This window comes from Octodon degus, unplaced genomic scaffold, assembly GCF_000260255.1.
Source record: "Octodon degus isolate 3935 unplaced genomic scaffold, OctDeg1.0 scaffold00080, whole genome shotgun sequence".
NCBI lineage: Eukaryota > Metazoa > Chordata > Mammalia > Rodentia > Octodontidae > Octodon > Octodon degus.
The window spans coordinates 7,096,037-7,114,995 of record NW_004524656.1 but is presented as its reverse complement, the minus strand read 5'-3'; the positions used below and the strand labels follow the sequence as shown (position 1 = coordinate 7,114,995).

At 44.5% G+C, this 18,959-nt stretch overlaps 1 protein-coding gene across 2 annotated transcripts; it reads right to left on the bottom strand.

Annotated features, from left to right (window-relative positions):
- Positions 1–816: 816 nt before the first annotated feature.
- On the bottom strand, positions 817–12,237 carry Mpzl2 (myelin protein zero like 2). 2 transcript variants are annotated; one of them, XM_023721163.1, is made up of 7 exons: positions 11,983–12,237; positions 10,760–10,929; positions 10,106–10,316; positions 7,660–7,807; positions 5,974–5,994; positions 3,944–4,019; positions 817–1,327 (listed from the first exon to the last, which is right to left on the bottom strand). In XM_023721163.1, exons 1-6 carry the CDS (start codon positions 12,035–12,037, stop codon positions 3,956–3,958), a joined length of 669 nt encoding a protein of 222 aa, XP_023576931.1. In that variant the 5' UTR covers positions 12,038–12,237; the 3' UTR covers positions 817–1,327; positions 3,944–3,955. The 2 variants fall into 2 exon arrangements, with proteins under 2 accessions (XP_023576931.1, XP_004636598.1); XM_004636541.2 differs by lacking the exon at positions 5,974–5,994 and having other exon boundaries at positions 11,983–12,234.
- Positions 12,238–18,959: the final 6,722 nt, after the last annotated feature.

Below are 18,959 nucleotides of genomic sequence, written 5' to 3'. Positions count from 1 at the left end.
TTCCTCTGTTGCCATTGTGGCTGCTACTCTTCCATTAACTCTTGCTTGCTCTTTACCACCACCATGAAAGGTTGCTCTCTGCCATGTGCCACTCTGCCTTGGAGACAGCCGAGTATGGACCGAAACCTCCAGTAACCATGAGCTGAATAAGTCTTTCCTTCCTTCATTTTTGGTGCCCGGTATTTTGTCCCAGCAATGAGAGAAGAGTAACTGAGACAGAATTTGGTACCAGAGAACTGGGGTCATTGCTGTGACTAAACCTGACCATGTGGATTACTTTTTGGGAATGGCTTATGGGAAGAGATAGGAAAGGTTTGGAGAAGTCATCTACTTGCAAAGAGCTGGAACCGCTTCAGCTGTTCTGTTTGGGAGATTCTTGTCAGAGCTCAGAAGACCAGAAGCCTGATAGAAAGCCTACCTATAAAGACCAGGCAGGGGATGTTTCTGCTGGGAAGAAGGACTGCATTGGTTGTTGGACTCCAGATGATTTGTGCTGTGTCTTGGCTGAAAGTCTATCTGAATTTTGCTTGTGTCCAGAGGCTTTGTCTGAGACTGAGTTTAAGCATGGCAGACTGCTTAATCTTTCAAAAGATACTTCAAAGCAGCCAAATATTGGGGCAGTAGCATGGCTGTTATTGGAGGCTTTTAGCCAGATTTATGTTGAGAATCAGGAGCAAAGAGCCCCACAGGATGATTTAAAATGTGAGTTTGGCCAGAAGGGAAGCACCAGGAATGCTGTTGACTGTAAAGACAGAGCTGAGAAGATTTCCATTGCTGGGAAGGAACCAGAGAATGGAAAGGATGGCCTGAGGGCTGAATAAACCTTTCCTTCTTTCATTTTGGGTGTCAGGTATTTTGTCCCAGCAAGGAGAGAAGAGTAACTGAGACAATGGAAGTGTGAGGAGAGAAAGTAAACGTTACCTTTAGTAGCAAGAGTGATGCTCTAAAAGAATGAATGTGTCAAGGGAAATGTCAAGACAGACAAACTGGCCTTTGTCCACTTTGTCACCAATATGTGTCTATACAAGTCTTACTCTATAGGGAGTGTATAAGGGAAAAATGTAGCCTCTTAGTTTATAAAAACTAATGAGGCTTTGAAAAATATTTGTAGTATGAAATTAAATAAAAACCTTAATAATGAGACTGTGTGTGGGTCTGCTGGCATCTGCTCAAGAGCACTAGGCTGCCTGCAGAGAGCCGTTGTTTGTCTTGGTGGGTATGTGCTGCAGAATTTGTGGAAGACAGATCACAACTGGAAACACCAAAGAATGGTTTCCATGAACCTCAAGAAATACTGTAGTTCTTGGTCTTGGAAATCTTCAGCTACCTAAAATGTAAAACAAAAATTTTAAGTCGATAATATATTTGGGAAAAATACATTAGAGCACCTTACACTACAAATTACATGGATAATAGTCTGTTCTCCATTACTGAAAGAAAATATTCTTATTCTCTCCTGAGCTTAATTTTAATAAATGAAGGTTCCTGACCCTTATTACAGGATTATCAGCTCAGCATTCTGTGTGCATAGCCTGGAAGTGCTTTCATGAACCCCTGGATGGTCCACATTTCACTCACACCCATATATTCTCTCCTGTTTCCCTCCCATCCCCCTCCCATCACTCTCCCTCATACACAAAATCAGAAATGTAGAAAAGTGGAGATGCGTATGGAATTCATCCATTATCTAATTTTAAAGAATCTTTTATATTATTTGATTTTATTCTGTTTTGTTTGATGAACTATCTAAAGCAAGTTACTGACACCTCTACGTACTCCAGTACGCTTTTGGCAGTGAGGGTGGTACCAGGGACTAAACCGAAGGCTTTCACACTGACCTGCATTCTCAGCCCCTTTTCAATTTTTTTTTGTTTGTTTGTTTTTTTGTTTTGGCAGAACCAGGGATTGAACTCAGACCCTTGTGCTTGCCAGGGAAACACTTATTGCACTGAGCCATCTCCCCAGCCCCCCCCCTTTCAATTTTGAAACAAGGTCTTATCAATTATCCAGCCTGGGCTCAAATTTAAAATCTGTCTGCCTCAGTCTCCCAGAGTGCCAGAAATTTAAGCCTACACCACCACACCTGGCTCTAGTATGTAGTTTTAAAATAGGAACATTTCCCTATGTAACCACAATAATATTATTATACCTAATAGAAACTAACAATAATTACCTAATATTATTTGTGTTCAATATTTTCATAGTGAAGGTTTTACTTATTTTTTTAAAGGTTTCTCATTTGTTTTACATTTAGATTGTTCAAACTTGTATTCATTCAGTAAGGGATCAAACATTGCACTCAATTGTGTTAATCTCTTGCATTTTTTTGGCTCTAAAACAGTACTTATTATTAGGGCCGGTGATATAGCTCAGCAGATTAAGTGTTTGCTTAGGTAAGTGCAGGGGCCAGGGTTCAATCCCTGGCACCACATGCCACGCCAGCCTTGCCCCTGGGCATGCTGAGCTGGTGATGGAGTCCGGACATGGTAGTGCATGCCTGTAATCCCAGCATTAGGGAGGCAGAAATCAGGAGGATCACTACAAGTCTGAGCTGTGTAGTGAGACCCTCCACAAAAAAAAAAAAAAAAAAAAAAAAACACTTGGGCCAGCCAGATAGCTCAATGGATTAAAGCACCTGGTTAGGCAGACGCAGGGGCTAGGGCTTCAATCCCTGGCTGGCTGTGCTACCGCTGCCCCTGGGGCACGCTGAGACAGTGAATGAGACTGGGCATGGTGGCACACACCTGTAATCCCAGCGCTTGAAAAACAGGGAGGCTGAAAAACAGGAAGGATCACTACAAGTCTGATCTGTGTAGTGAGACCCTGTAGACCCTGAACTAAATGCATTTAAGGATTTTTTCTCCGAATGCCTTTGGGGCAGGTTTGGCTGGCTTGAGTTGTGGGGATCGAACCACAGCAACCTGAGCCTGACTACTTTGTTGAAGCAGCCAATTAAAGAACTGAGCTAAGGGACAGGCCCCCTAAATGCATTTTTTTAAAAAATTTAAATAGTACACTTTTTTTCCATGACCTCAACTTGTTAGAGAATCTGCTTGATTTTTTTTTTTTTTTTAAAGTAGGAAGAGGGCTGGGGAGATAGCTCAGCGGCATAAGCGCTTGCCCGGCAAGCGCAAGTTCCCAAGTTTGATCCCCAGTACTGCATGCTGTACCAGCCTCTGAGACCAGGCATGGTGACACACACCTGTAATCCCAGCACTGGGGAGGCTGAGACAGGAGGAGCACTATGAATCCAAGATGTCTGACAAACCTGAAAACCGGACAGACAGCCAAAGTTACACATTACTAAAACTCAGTCTATAGCTTAATAACTAAGTGAGAGGAGGAATTGAAATCCATTCCAAATAGTATAAAAAATCTGCCAGCCAGGTGTGGCGCATACTCCTATAATCCTACACTAAAGAGGCTGAGGAAACAGGGTCTCTGCAAATTCAAGGCCAGCCTGGACCACATACCAAGATACTGTCTCAAAAGAGCAAACAATAAAAGCAAAGATCTAACAAATGCCAGGCATATCTATTATATCACTCTCTCAGTGCTATGACCGATTTATAATTTTTTAAAATATCACATTAATTTTTTTCATAAGAAAGGATTTATTGAACCGGGTATGTAGGTCAGCACTAGAGCTCTTGCCTAGCATGCACAAGGTCCCAGGTTCAATCCCTCATGTCACCAATCACACATACATAAACACATATATACATGCATCAGTTTCTCTCAGTTTTAATAACAATCAGATCTAGCACAAAATACACACAAAAAAGCATCCTTGGAACCAACAGAAGACTTTTATCTGCCTGATCCCAAGTAATTTCAGGTAGGAAACGCCTAATGACACATAAAATAAGGGAGACCCACTTCAGAGATGGGCCAGGCAGGTCAGAAACTGAAGAAGCAGATCAACGCCTCTTGTGGACCTTACCATCTAGCGAGGTCAGTCTATGTCTTCCACAGAAACAGAAATCTTTTTTTCTTCATTGAGCTTTTCCTCTTCACTTCTGTAACAAACAAAAACCAAACATCAGGTGAATAAGGCAAGAAGCAAAGGAAGTAAGTCTGTTCTAGAGAATTATCAGGTAAACTGTTTCCTCCCCCAAGTTTTAGAAAGAATTACTTTTACCTAGGAGTAGATACAAGCTTATGGGGGCAACCCATTACATACAGTACTTGGGTTTTGGAACTTACACATTTTTCAGAATATAAGAAACTACAACTTGGATCCAAATTGGGAACTCCAGAGGATTAAAACATGCACCTCACTTTATCACTAGTGTCCTAGCTTCTAACTCCTGCTCAAAACCAGAAAAAAAATTTTTTTAAGTTGATTAAGTGAATTTTAATAATACATTTAACTCAATTTGTCCAAAATGCATGTATCATCACTTCATAAGCACTCAATACAAGAAAATTAATGAGATTTTTTTGCTTTGGTATAAAATCATCAAAATCCAGTATGCATTTTACACTGGCAGCACATCTAATTTGGATTCTGCATTGTCACCAGAAATAGTGGATCCGCATTTAAGATTTCATGAAGTTTGTGGAGATTCACATGCTCTAGTTGTTTCAAGAATACCAAAATAAAACCAGAAAAATTTTGTGTTGGCCTCATAATTATCATTACCAATTATATTTCTCTTTTTTTGTTTGTTTTTAATTTTATTTATTTGTGTGTGTGTGTGTGTGTGTGTGTGTGTGTGGCCAGCTCAGCCCACCAGGGGGCGGGGCTGGCTGGCATGTGGTGCTGGGGGATTGAACCGTGGTCCCTGTGCTTTGCGAAGCTTGTTCTAAGTAGGTGCTTTAGACCACTGAGTCATCTCACCTGTCCCTATATTTCTCTTTAAACTAGACCTTCAAAATTGGGTTCCTTACGGGCCAGGGAGATGGCTCAGTAGAATAGATGCTTCCCTGGCAAGTGCAAGGGTATGGGTTCAATCCCCGGTTCTGCAAAAAAAAAAAAAAAAGAAAGAAAGAAAGAAAGAAAGAAAGAAAGAAAGAAAAGAATCTCCATTAAAAAAGGGGGAGGCAGGGATATAGTTCAGTGGCATAAGCACCTGCCTGGCAAGTGCAAGGTCCCGAGTTCAATCCCTGGTAGTGCAAAAAAAAAAAAAAAAAAAAAAAGAAAGAAAAAGAAAGAAAAGTGGGTTCCTTAGTCTTTTTTTTAAAAAAAATCAATTATATTCATTTCAGTAAGGATTTACTGAGGAAAAGAAATAGTGTTGGAATTACTATATATCCATATGCAAAAAAATGAATCAGAATTCCTACACCAACCATATATACAAATTAACTAAAAACAATAAAAATAACAATATAGGTATAAATCTTCATGATGTTGAATTAAGCAATAGTTTCTTAAATATAACACAAAAGCACTAGCCAATAAAAGAAATAGATAAATTAGGCTTCATCAAACTTTAAAACCTTTGTGCTTTATTTTTTATTTAATTTTTTTTATTTTTTGGTGGTACCAGAGATCAAACTCAGGACCTTGCACTTGCCACACAAGCACTTATTCCACTGAGCTATCTCCCCAGGCCCTAAAACCTTTGTGCTTTAAAGGATATCTCAAGAAAATGAGAAGAACCCACAAAATGGGAGAAAATAAATAACTGCAAGTCGTATATAGTCCTGATGCAGACTAGCATCCAAAATAAGTGAAGAACTCTTAGAACTAAACATTTAAAAGACAAGTAACCAATCCAATTTTAGGGTGGGCAGACGATCTGAACAGATTTCCATCCAGATAAATATACAAATGGCCACTAAGCTGGGCATGGTGCCCCACGCCTGTAATCCCAGCACTCTGGAGGCTGAGGTAGGAGGATCTCTGAGTTGAGACCAGCCTGGGCTACAAAGCGAGCTCAAGGCCAGCCTGAGCTGCATAGCAAGCCCCTGTCTCAAAAAACAAAACACAGTTGAAAAGATTCAGATCAAAATATAGTGAAATACCTCTTCATGTCCACTAGATGGCTGCAATCAAAAAGACAATATAAAGCACTGGTGAGAGTGTGGAAAAGAACCTCCGTGTACTGCTGATGTGTAAAAGGCAGCTGTTTCAGGAAGCCGACTGACAGGTGCTCCAAAAATTAAACAGAGCTACCATATAATTCAGTAGTTCCACTAACTTGTAGGAGAATTAAAACATGTTTATACAAAATCTTGCAGGTGAATGTTCATAGCAGATTAGCCATAATGGCCAAAAAATATTTAAAAACCTAAATGCCCATCAGTTGATGAATGTATAAACAGCATATAGTGAGCCCACAGTGGAATATTATACATCCATAAAAAGGAATGTAACATTAATATGTGCTGCTACAATACTGATGAACTTTGACGTGATACTAATGAAAAAAGAAGCTGAATATAAAAGGCCACATAGTTTATTACTCCATTTATAGGAAATTTCCAGTACAACCAAACCCTCATAGATAGCACATGGATGAATAGATGTCAAGGGATAATAGAAGAGACAGAAGAATGTTGGCTAAAGGAAGAGCAAGTGATTTCCTTAGGGGTGGGCGTCAAAATGTTCCTGGAAACTGGGAATATTAAAAGGGTGAGTTTTATGGTATACACAGTTTATGTCAATTTTAAAATGTACTTTTTGGGCAGGGGAGATGGCTCAGTGGAACAAGCACTTCCCTGGCAAGCACAGGGGCCTGAGTTCAATCCCCAGTTCCGAAAAAAGAAAAAAAAAAAAAAAAACTTTTTGAGTACCTGTGATCAGCATAACAGACTAATACACTGAGTCACAGTGACCCTGCTGCCAGCCCAGCCTAATTGTTCTTACGGATGTGTTTCAGCCAGGTATGGTGCCACTCACCTATAGTCTCAGCACTCTGGGAAGCTGAGGCAGGAGGATCACAAATTCCAGCCCTAACTGGGAATGGTGGTGGATACTTGTAATCCTAGCACCTGGAAGGCTGAAGCAGGAGAATTGCTGCAAGTTTGAGACCAGCCTGGGCTACACAGAATGACCTTGTCTCAAAAAAACAAACACCAACCCAGGCTGGGTAGCTTAGCAATTTAGCAAGACCCTGTCTCAAAATAAAATAAATAAAATAAAATGGGCTGGAGATGTAATGGCAGAGCACTTGCCTTATATGCCTTGGTACTTAAAAATAATAATCAGGGATATTTTATTTATTTTTTTAAATATGTGCCAAATTTCTTTTTTTTTTTAATTTGTGTGTGTGTGTGTGTGTGTGTGTGTGTGTGTGTGTGGCCAGCTCAGCCCACCAGGGGGCGGGGCTGGCTGGCATGTGGTGCTGGGGGATTGAACCACGGTCCCTGTGCTTTGCTAAGCTTGTTCTAAGTAGGTGCTTTAGACCACTGAGCCATCTCACCAACCCCCAGGGATATTTTAGAAAAGCTTTACATAGCAGATTTTAATAGCATCAAACCCCACATCATTAAGAAATCCTATGATGAAATCTGTAAAATTAAGAAACCTCTTGTAAAGTTACTTTCCACACCCTAATTCATCTATCCAGTGAATCACAATTCTTTTACATAGGATTTACTCAGAGGGAAACAACTGTGCTCAACAATTATTTAGCCCCATTGCAAAATACCACGAATCACCAGAAGAAAGAGTTAAGAGGAGTGTTTCCCGTAACCGCCCAGCCTTACGGTTTTATCTCCACCACTCTGTGAGCTCTTTCAGCCCAGCGCTTCTTCCGGAAATGCTGGACGATGACCACCACGACTACGATGATGACCATCAAGGCACAGGCAGAGCCAATGGCCAGAGCCAAGAAGTAGATCTCAGAGAACTGCACTAGAAGGAGAAAAAGATCAAGTGGTCAAGTTGGGGTTCTAGAAGGAGAAAAACATGGTGAAACCTAAAGCCATCATAGGCTTGCATTTCATTATTAAATGAAATCTTCTTTCCTCTGACTTCTGTGTGTCAAATACCGTGTCACCTTGTGTACCCCAGTAGGAGCAGGAAGGCCACACAGACTGCATGAGTGATTCTAACAGGAGTAGCAACACACCAGTACTTGAGAACTCTGAAATCAACGCCAAATTAGACACACTGAGGCACTATGTGGACAATCTGTGTTTTGTTTCAACATGTCCTGCAGGTGATCATGCTGCCCGCTAAAGTTTGGAGAACTACTGAGTCATGTGAACTGCCCAGCGTGTGACACTATGCCAACCTGATCAGACCCAGTGCCCAGCCCAATTCTCCTGACTGCATCTCACCTCTGTCGCTCATTCAGTCATTTATTCAGCTTCCCAGGCACTGTGGACATAAGGAAAAGCCAAAACCAACACAGCTATAAAGGAGCTCGTGCCCTCCAGGAAGACAGGCAAGTATATTAGGAGCTAATATAGTGGATAAATGGCAAAGGAGGGAACCCAGAGAGGAGCCCCTAACAGACTGCAGCCTATGAAGCCTAGTTCTCCTGTCCTTTGGCTTGATTTCTCAGTTAAACTTCAATAAGCCCTCAGAACCATAAAGGACCTTAGAGAAGATCTAGCCCAGTAGTTTCCAGCTTAGAATCTCTCAAGAATGATGTAGAAGGGAAGAGAGAGGTTTGACCCACAAACATATTCATATCTTTTTTTTTAATGTATTTAGTATAGGGTCTCACTACACAGATCGGACTCATAGTGATCCTGCTGTTTTCAGCCTCCCAAGTGCTGGGATTACAGGTGCGTGCCACCACGCCCCGTCTCAGTCACTATCTCAGTGCGCCCCGAGGATGGGGCATATCTTGTTGTATGTGTCTCTGTGGTGGGTGTGTGTGTGTGTGTGTGTGTGTGTGTGTGTGTGTGTGTGACAGAGCTATGGCTTTAATTACACTCTCCAACAGTAGTAGTTTCTAGGCAAACGCTTATTCTACTGAGCCATTTCCCCAGCCCTAAGAGTAGTAGTTTCTGATATGTTTCTAACCTCACTGATTTCTTGTCTAACTGAAGAAACTAAGATTTGGGGGTACTGTATTACTTCTCTCAGTGCTCGGATGACTTCTCCGGGTCACTCAACTCTCTGTTGGTAGAGCACTGGAGGCCTGTTTTAAACTCTACTAAGGATGAAAGGAGGAGGTCATACCACTTTATATGCTGCTGATACATTTGGGGTGGTAATACTGTGTTGGTTAAGAGCTCATACCATAGAAAGCTAAGTTAAAATGCTATCTGTACTATTTACTAACTGTGTGATTTAGGGTAATTAACATTTCCAAGCCTCAGTTTCCTCCATGGATAGCAATAATAATATTTTCTGAGTTCCTATAAAAACAATTCATGTAAACTGTTCTGTACAGTGCCTACCCCTAATAAGCACTCAATATAGGAATGTTATAATTGTTAGCATAGTTCAGAGTTTGGGAAATTTTCACATATCTCAGTTTGTCCTTGAACATTTAAGAATAATTGCTAAGTGGTAGCCAAGACTTAAACCCAGATATATGACTGCTAAGTGTTGTGGTGTTTGTCCTTTGTTCCCTAGAATCATCTGCTAGACTGTCCTTTACAGAGAGGCAGGCAATAAAATACACAAGTTTGGGGCACAGTTTTGGAGTCAAAGATGACTGGGTTTGAGTCCAAAGTTATCCACTTACCAGCTTCATGGCTGTGAGCAAGTGGCTTTGCCTCTGCAAGCACAGTGAGCTGATGAGGGCCTTAAAGAGCAGAGAAAGGGCGCCCTGTGACGTCTCTGACATGTGGGAAGTGCCCAGCAAATGTTAGCTGCCGCAGCTGCCCTCTGCCTCCTCGCTGTAGGTTCAGAAGAGGTAGACGGGACAAGCCTTTGGCCAGTCAGTGCCTGGCGCAGGGAGGTACTCACTTACTCAGTAAGTATCTCAAATAAGTAAGAGAAAGAACGGACCTGTTGTTAGCCTTTTATCAGAGTTGCTTCCTCTCCCTTTCACTATCTCAAAGCCATTGTTTGTAACAGATTCCCTGGGTCCCTTTGCTTTGCTTTCTGTTTCTTTCCACAACCAGAAAAGGCCTTTTTCTTTTTACCCAAGGACTCCTCAGTCTCTCTCTGAAGTCCTCAGCTCAGGAATCGCCCCTCTTCTACCAGCTCTCACACTTCCCATACCCATCCCCCCCCCCCAGAACCTACCAGTTTGCACAACGCTGAGCCGGATCGCCCCTATCAGCCCATCCACATCGGGTGGGTTTTTCACCTGACAGGTGTATGTCCCATTGTCATCAAACTGCAGCTTCCATAGCATAATGGAGACATCATAGCGGTCAAGGTTCCCATCCCAGCCCACTCGGTCTTTGAACCGCCCACTCATGGGTTTGAAGGGATCCACGTGGTAGTAGAATACCTACAGAGGAGAAATGGCAGTGTTCTCACTGGATGCCCAGGCAAGGAGGCGGGGGCGATGAGCGCGGAGAGAGACAGCAGCGAAGCTAAGTATCCAGTCTGCAGCTTTTCTGTCTCTTGTTTGTCCTTCACTAGCCTCTCATCCCATCAGTCTCTGTCCCAGAAATGATTTCCCAACTTAACACTGAGCTTAAGAAAAATGCAGGAGCCGGGGAGATAGCTCAGTAGAATAAGCGCATGCCTGGCAAGCACATTGTCCTGAGTTCAATCCCCAGTACTGCAAAAAAAAAGAAAGAAAGAAAGAAAGAAAGAAAGAAAGAAAGAAAGAAAGAAAGAAAGAAAGAAAGGAAAAGAAAAATGCAGCAAAGGCAAGGAGAAGTGCATGGGCTTCATATGTTCCCAGCCAAGGTCCCCCCTGCTAGAAAATGACAATAATCAACTTACGAACTGTTCAGGGCCCCCATCTTGAGGACGGAAATTCCAAGTCACTGTTAGCGCATCGCCCACAGGGGCAAAGCTGGAAAAAGTGCATTTTAGCCGAACGTCTGTCCCATTAACAGCCTCCAGCGCCCCAGAGGTGTAAATTTCCACAGCTGCTGCTATGGGCCAGAGAGCTGCCAAGAAGGGAAGGAAGCAGAACAGTGAGCAGAGGCCTACTATGGAGAGAATGGCTGATGTTTTCAAAACAATGTATGTGTAGGAAATAAGGCAGGGCCAGAAGCACAGCCCTGCAGCCCATCTCCCCACAGCAGGGGGGGGGGGACGACACGGGGACACGGGGACTCCTTCCCCATCAGCTTCTTGACCCCCTGTCTCCTGTGGTGACTGATAATGCCACATAGCAAACTTTTCCAGTGCTCTTCCTTTCTCCACAGCTTCATGGTACCAACTTTAAAAATGCAATAGCTGGGCATGGTGGCCCACACTCCAGCACTCCAGAGGCTGAGGCCAGGAGAGTTCAAGGCCAGCCTGGGCTACATAGGGAAAACCTGTCTTAAAAAAAAGAAAAGAAAAAGAAAAACTCCAAATATTGTCAAATTAAATTGAGAGGAGAAAGGCAGACTCAAAGCCAATCATAAAATTGATTAGCATTATGCATTTCAGGTAGAATGTTCTCCTAGCAGGTCGGTTTTCCAGAAAAGATCCTTGGAAGGCGCATTTCGCACTGTTCCTAGTCCTCTACCCTGTAATTGGGTTAATCAATTCCAGACAACTTGCGCTGGCCCGAACTCCTGGAACCTCTACACCACGTGGCACAGTTTACCGTTTCTACACTTCCTTCGTATTTGGAAGGTGTGTATGTGTTGGGGCATTTTCAAAACCACGGTGGCTCTCTCTAATAATCCCAGCCTTCCCGGTGCTGGGAAGAGTCCCAGGCAAGACTCACACCCCGAAAACCAAGGGCCAAGTCCGGTTAAGCAGTGAGGATTGACAGCAGCCGCACAAAAGTGGAGTGTAACCCGAGATCAGAATGCCTCTCCGTGCTCGAATCCCGGCGGAGCACACCTAAGCCTGTTTGTCCACAGCAGTACCCCCACCCCCAACAACCCAGTAACTGCAGTTTTAGTAAGGTCTCAACTGAAGTAACCCGCAGTTGGGGCTCAGGGTCCCACCCAAGACTCGAGCGTCTCTGGCCGCGCAGCCGACGGAGGAGCCCCTGCTCTTACCTGGGAGCTGCGAGGCGAGCAGCAGCAGCGCGTGTGGAAGGCTCCGGCCATACATGAGGGAAACGCAGCCCTGGCCCCGGAGACCAGACCCGGCAGGTGCGGGGCTCCAGCACCCCGCCACGGCCAGTGCGGAGGCGCAGCGCCCTGCTCGCCCCGTCCTCACCTATGGGAGCCGCAGCGCCGGGCGAGGCAGGCGAGGCAGCCGTGACTCATCCGGCCCGGCCGGCCCAGCCGCGCGCAGGAATGAAAGGTGGGGCCTCGGCTGCACCCGGAGCGCTCCCTCCTCCCTCCGCGCGGCTCCCTGGAGCTGCTCTGCCAAAGGTCCCAACCGCCTCGCTCCGCTCCTCAGTTCGCCTGACGGAGGAGCCCTGGCCTCTGGATGCCCGCGGAAGCAGCCCGAGGAGGTGGTGCCGGGCTGCAGCGTCCCAGGCTGCTTTGGCTTTGGCCAGACCTCGGGCCGGCCTGGGAGGTGACCGCCGAAGCCACCTTGCCGAGATTCCACATCAAAACACACAGCCCGGGGGCCGCAAGAACTCACTCCAGCAGCCCTCCCTCCACCCCAGGCTCCCACTCCCATAGGACCTGATACCCTAAGTGTTAACCAAATGTTGCCGCGAGGACTTTCTGCACCTTTCCCTGAGACCTAGCTGAAATAAACTCCCAAACCAAATCCCAGGGTCTGGCGATCCACTCCCTTTGACAAATTTATAGAAGCGTCAGAACAACCCCCTTGCTCGCCTGTCACCCTCTGGGGACAGTTTGGAAAGTGCCTCCCTGCTTGTGCAATCTTGTCCAAAGCCCCGTTATTGACCGCGAGTGCCCAGCGGAACTAAATGATTTGCCCACGGCTGCACAGCCAATAGGTGGCAAAAGGAACCTTTCTGACTCTCAGGTGCTGTGTGCCTTGGGCAGATTGTCAGTTGATGCGATTCGTGGAGAGGACCCTCTCCAGGACGGTGTTAGCGCCTGCTTTGTGCCTCAGATTTCAGCTGCCAATCTAGGTCAGCCATCTGTCAGAGAAGTCCGAAGAGCTGAGACATTTAAGTAAGAGGAAAGGGCTTCCCTTCTGGAAAGAGGCACAGACTGCTGAAGTAGCCTTGAGAGACGGTGGGAGGGGAACCAGACACCAGCGAGGAAGTAGGTAGGATCGGAGGGAAGCCACCAAAAGCCTTGCCCTAATCCCTACTTAGCAGTCCCTGAACTCTTAGTGATTCATAGTCTCCTAGCTGAACCCTGCAACAGAGAAGAGAGGGAGCAATAGGAGGCTGAGTTTAAAAAAACATTAGACTGGGTGTGTGGCTCAGTAGGAGAGTGCTTGCCTCACACGCTCCAGGCCCTGGATTCCACCCAACACTGCAAAACAGAGGAAGAAAGAAAGAAAAGGAAACATCGAAAAAAGAGAAGCTGGGTAGTGTGGTGCATGTCTATAATCCCAGACATGGGGAGGCTGAGGCAGGTGGATCATAATTCGAGTCCAGCCTAGGCAATTTAGCAAGATCTTGTCTCAAAATAAAAAATAAAAAGGACCCTGGGTATGTCGCTAAGTGTCAAGGTTCTGGCTTTAATCCCCAGTATGGCAAAAACAAAACAGAAAAGGAAATAATTCCACCAAAAGAGAGACAAATTAAATTATAGAAGTTTTCTGGGTTTTTTTTTTTTTTCTTTTTTTAGAGAAAGAAAGAAAGACCCAGTAGAAAGATGATGTGTCTACTTTGGCTCCAGGCGAGAGCCAAAGTAGACAGAGCAAAAATGTGTTCTGTGAGAACTGAGGAGCCCGGTTGCTTCCCTGAGGGAGACCTTCCATGTGCTAGTAAGAGCATGTTATTGTGAAGGTATTTCTAGAAAAAAAAAGAAAGAAAGAAAGAAAGAAAGAAAGAAAGAAAGAAAGAAAGAAAGAAAGAAATCTAGTTCCTTTGTCAGCTTCTAGGTCATTCTGAGCAACCTAAACTCAGAATGCTGGGGTGTTGGGAACCTTCAAGGTACTGAGCAGTAAGATACAGCCTTTCTGGTATGTGAGTGGAAGAGGTCGGTTCCAAGAGCCTGACAGGAAAAGGGTTAAATGCAACTTGATCTGTTTGACTGGCTTTCAACTTTGCAAGGAAATGCAACCCTAGAGCAAGGAGACTACAGCCTAGGGTTTTGAAGTCTGCAGCAAATTGCAAAGTTTGGGGAGAGGTAGAGTTACCAAAGAGCTCAGGGACAAGGTTATCCACAGCAAGAGAGGGGTTAGGGCTGGAAGAGCTGAACAGACTGCCTGTTGTGGGGGCAGAAGAATCCCAGTAGCCAGCCTCTCTGAGAGCTGGCAGCCAGCCCAGCTAGGAGAGGCATAGCTGCCCATATCCCATTCCTCAGAGAGGTCAAGTTCCTGGCTGTGTGTTCAGCAACACCCAGTTCCTTCCAGTGAGCAGGAGAGGCTCCGAGTCACCTGTTCCCCTCCCTGGGCGAGGAAGGAGGCCAAGGGCTGAACTGGTTACAAGAGAAGGCTAAATAAAAGGGACAATTGTCCCTCTAGTTCCCCAAGGCCAAGCAGCAGGACTTTGATCACAAGTGGGAGGCAGCAGCTGGTGAGACAATGAAGTGGTTGAGTATTTGCCTAGTGTGCCCAAAGCCCTGGGTTCAATCCCCAGCACTACACAAAACAAAACAAAATTGGAGGTACCTACACACAGCCTAAGGAGTACTTGGTGTCCAGCAAATGCGAGAAGCACAGCCAGGGATATGGCTCAGCAGCACAGTGCCTGCCTGGCAAGTACAAAGTCCTGGTACCATTCCTGGTACCAAATAAAAGAGAAGTAACAGAAAGGTGAGAGGGTGGACACACATGGGCAGGGCCCTCACTGGTCATCTGAGGAGTGAGGACTTGGTCCTAACAAATATCCCAGTCGGGGGTGGCTAACACATGAGTGAGGGCTCACCAGCGAGGCAGTGTGCCCCTTCCCCCACACCTTCCCTGTGCAGCACTGCCTCTCCCTTACCCTGTGTAATGTCCTTTATAATAAACATGGGAGTGAGTGCCCACGCACATGTGTGGGTCCCAAGAAGTAGCTCCTTAGAGTACAATTACTTTGCTATATCCCAGAACCATTAAAAAGAAAAATAGGGCCAGCCAGATAGCTCAGTGGACTAAAGCACCTGCTTAGGCAGAGCACAGTGGTCGGGGTTCCATCTCTCATGCCATGCTGGCCCCGCTCCCAGGACATGCTGAGATGGCGACTGAGACTGGGCGTGGTGGCGCACACCTGTAATCCAGGCACTTGGGAGGTTGAAAACGGGAGGATCACTAGGAGTCTGATCTACATAGTGAGACCCTGTAGACTCTGCAGACCTTGTACTAAGTGCATAAAAAAGAAAGGAGGAGAAGGACAAGGGTACCTTGAGACATCAAAACCACCACTACCTTTCTGGCTTTCTCATGCACCCCTTCCAAGGCGCTACAATGAAAACTGCAGCTTTAGTGCCCGTTTCAGGGGACTCGGAGACTTCCAGCCTTCCGTAACTGCTCCGACCAGAAGCATCCTTTCCTAAACTCTGCTTCAGAAAGCTTGTTAAAGATGGGAGAGGAAGTGAGGAAGGCACAGCCTGGTTCAGAGCTGGGCTAACGGCCCGAAAGAACCAATGCATTCCCTCTGGTGCTCCTTGTGCCTCGGTTTCCGACATACATTGCAAAGCAGACCTGGCTCTGAGACTGGGCTCCAGGGATTCAGAGAAACCGTGGGAGGAACACTGTCCTGCCTCCTCACCTCAGGGCACTCCCACCCACCTCTCTGGCAAAGCCTCTGCTCCGGCTCCTCTCTTAATTACAGAGAAGAGCAATCAGGCCCTTGTTAAGCAGCCCAAAGAAGAGACACTGAGATTTAACCCTTCACTTACTCCCCAGGGAAGCTACAGAGATATATTGGCCGGACAGAGGGAGCATCTTTGAAGATCACTTTGAAGAATCTCCCAGAGGATAAAGGGATCTTTTTATGAAAAAACAGAGCAAAAAATTTTAACCAGATAAGAGAATAACAATAATTATTACACTGTGTATCATCATCAAAGTAGTTATTCAGAGTACAAAACATAAACCAAAAAGATTCTTACAAAAAAAAAACCCCATAATAACACAAAACTTTATTTTCAACAAAGAGGGGGGCACTGGGTGTGGTGGTACATGCCTGTAATTCCAGCACTCTGGAAGCCAGTGGTGATGAGTTCAAGGTCAGGCCTGGGCTACATAGTGAACTCAAAACCCAGTCTTCTGCTGGCCAGATAAGCCCAGCCAGGCACAGGGACTGGGCTTTGGTCCCCAGCATGCCATGCAGGCCTTGCCCCCAGGACAAGCTGAGTCCATGGTGATTGAGACTGAGTGTGGTGGTATGCATCTATAATCCCAGTACTTGGGAGGCTGACAACAGGAAAATCACTACAAGTCTGATCTGTGTAGTGAGACACTGTAGACCCTGTACTAAATAAATAATAATAATAATTTTTAAAAAGTCAGCCTGAATTACATAGTGAGACCCTATCTCAAAAATAAATAAATAAACAAACAAATTAACTAACCAAGAGGGATCTTGATAGATATACTTGTCTACCTTCATGAAAACCACACATACTCCTTTTTAATGAGAGTATGGGAGACAACCCGGGCCGCCGGATCCTGAATCGACCCAGAGCGCAGGCCCAGCATGTGAGTGAGACCGCCCAGGGCCCACCGGATCCTCATTTGACCCAGAGCGCAGGCCTACCCTGTGAGTGAGAGGACCCGGGGTGCCGCCGGATGCTTGTTCAACCCAGAACGCAGGCCCAGCATGAAACCTGCATCAGAACTCCCTACAAAGAGGCTAGAGGCAAGACCCACTCAGCTGTTTCAGGAACAGAACATCTTGCCAGAGTGGAACAGAGGGTTCAACTCCAAGGGCACCTACAGGAAGAAGTGGAGCACAACAGGCAGACCCAAGCCACACCCACCTGGAGGAGTCTGAACTTGGTAGATCCGGACCTGGTCAAAGGTCAGAAGACAGTGTTGTAGAAAATGACAAAGAGAAGGAACAAAATGCAGTCTCAGGCCCTGAGCCCACGCAGAGCAAATGCAGAAGACACTAGAGTAAAAGAAATTGGAAATCACACACCTGAAATCTCTGAAATAATAGCGTGTGAAGTAAAGAAACAACTGCAGAAAGGTATAGACGAAATCAGATCAGAAATAATTTCTGAAGTAAAAAAAGAAATGATAACTGTAATGAAAGAAGTACTAAGTGCTTCTAAAGAGGACACTGATAAAAAAATAGAGCAGAATAGAAAAATGATGGAATCCTTGAATAAGCAACATAGGAAAGAAATAGAATAAATGAAGCAGATTCAAAGTGATATACAGGAAATTAAAACCTCAATCACAAGCTGGCAAAACCATTTGAATGAAAGTGAGAATAAACTTTCAGACCTTAAAGGTACCATTGCAGCTAGTGAAAAAGTAAGAAAAGATCTCTTAAAAACAACTAGGATGCAGGAAAAAATAATTCAATACCTGCATGATGATGCAAAGATGAATAATGTGAGAGTATTAGGCATCAATGAAAAAGAAGGAGTCAATACAAATGATATAAAAAGAATATGCTCTTAATGAATAGAATGATTTGTTCTAATGGTGTTTGTAAATAGGATCACAAGTCTGCATCTTGTACAGCAATTAACCACTAAGAAGAATATATGCAGTGTATTATTTGTTGAAACTGTACTTCTGATTTGATTTGAAACTGTCTCATTGCTGTTTATCAATAAAACTTTGAAAAAAAAAGATATACACATAAAAAAAAAAGACTATGGATGGAAGTAATAGCAGAAACCTTCCCAAATACAGGGAAACTATCTGACATTCAGGTAACTGAAGCATATAGAACTCAACATCAACCCCATTAAAAACACACCCAGACATATAATAATCAAGATTCCAGAAATTCAGCATAGGAACAGTATACTAAAAGCCGCTAAAGAAAAGAAATAGATCACATTTAAAGGAAAAACCATCAGAATAACGGCAGATTTCTCTTCACAAACCATCAAGTCAAGAAGAACATGGAGCAAAGTACTTCAAATCTTATAAGAAAACAATTTGCAACCCAGACTCATATACCCTGCAAAACTCTGTTTCAAGTATAATGGAAAAGTGAAATACTTCCATGACCAAGAACAACTTAAGATTTTCATGATGACAAAGCCAAACCTACACAGACTACTAAAAGATGTTCTAGAGAGGGAACAAAATAACCACAACTCTCATAAATGATAATGGAAAGAACCTACCAAATAGGGCAAACAGTTAAACACAGGAGAATAAGAGGTATACAAAAGCAGTCTGTCAGTTATTCTTTTGTATACAGCAGCAAGATATTTCCATCAGCATACTCTACAAATGGGCTTCTCCTGCACCCTATGGGTCATGATTCTGTCTGGGTCTACAGGGTGGATATCAAGGAAATAGCAGTAGTTCAGTCCCACAAGTGACACCTAGCCACCAGTAAGTGTTATGGACATTATCCATGTCCACGTCACACTAGAACTTTGTGTGATATCTTATCCCCAAACTGTTAGAAGTGCTGGTCATTTATTTGTCATTCTAGTATTCATCTTATGTTTTATTCTTAGTAATTCTTTGCTATCATGAAAACTTTTTCTTAATTCAATTGTTTTGAAACACTTAATCTTAATTTTTGTTTTAAGATTTATACTGTATATTTGACTTACAATCTATGTAAAAGACATGGTAAAAATAGATAAATAAATTTTGCTTTTAAAAAATAATGAAAGTGAGACCCAGTCCTAGCCCAGGTCCGGTGAGTGTGTGGAGAGCTTCCTGCTACCCTGCACCGGCAGGACCAGTCCCAGCCCAGGCGCAGTGTGGGCCGGACCCTCTCCCACCCCCTCAGGCCGCCCCCCACCACTCTGCCGTACCTCCCACCCCTCCCACCAAGTAGGAATTTCTGGGGACTTCCGGG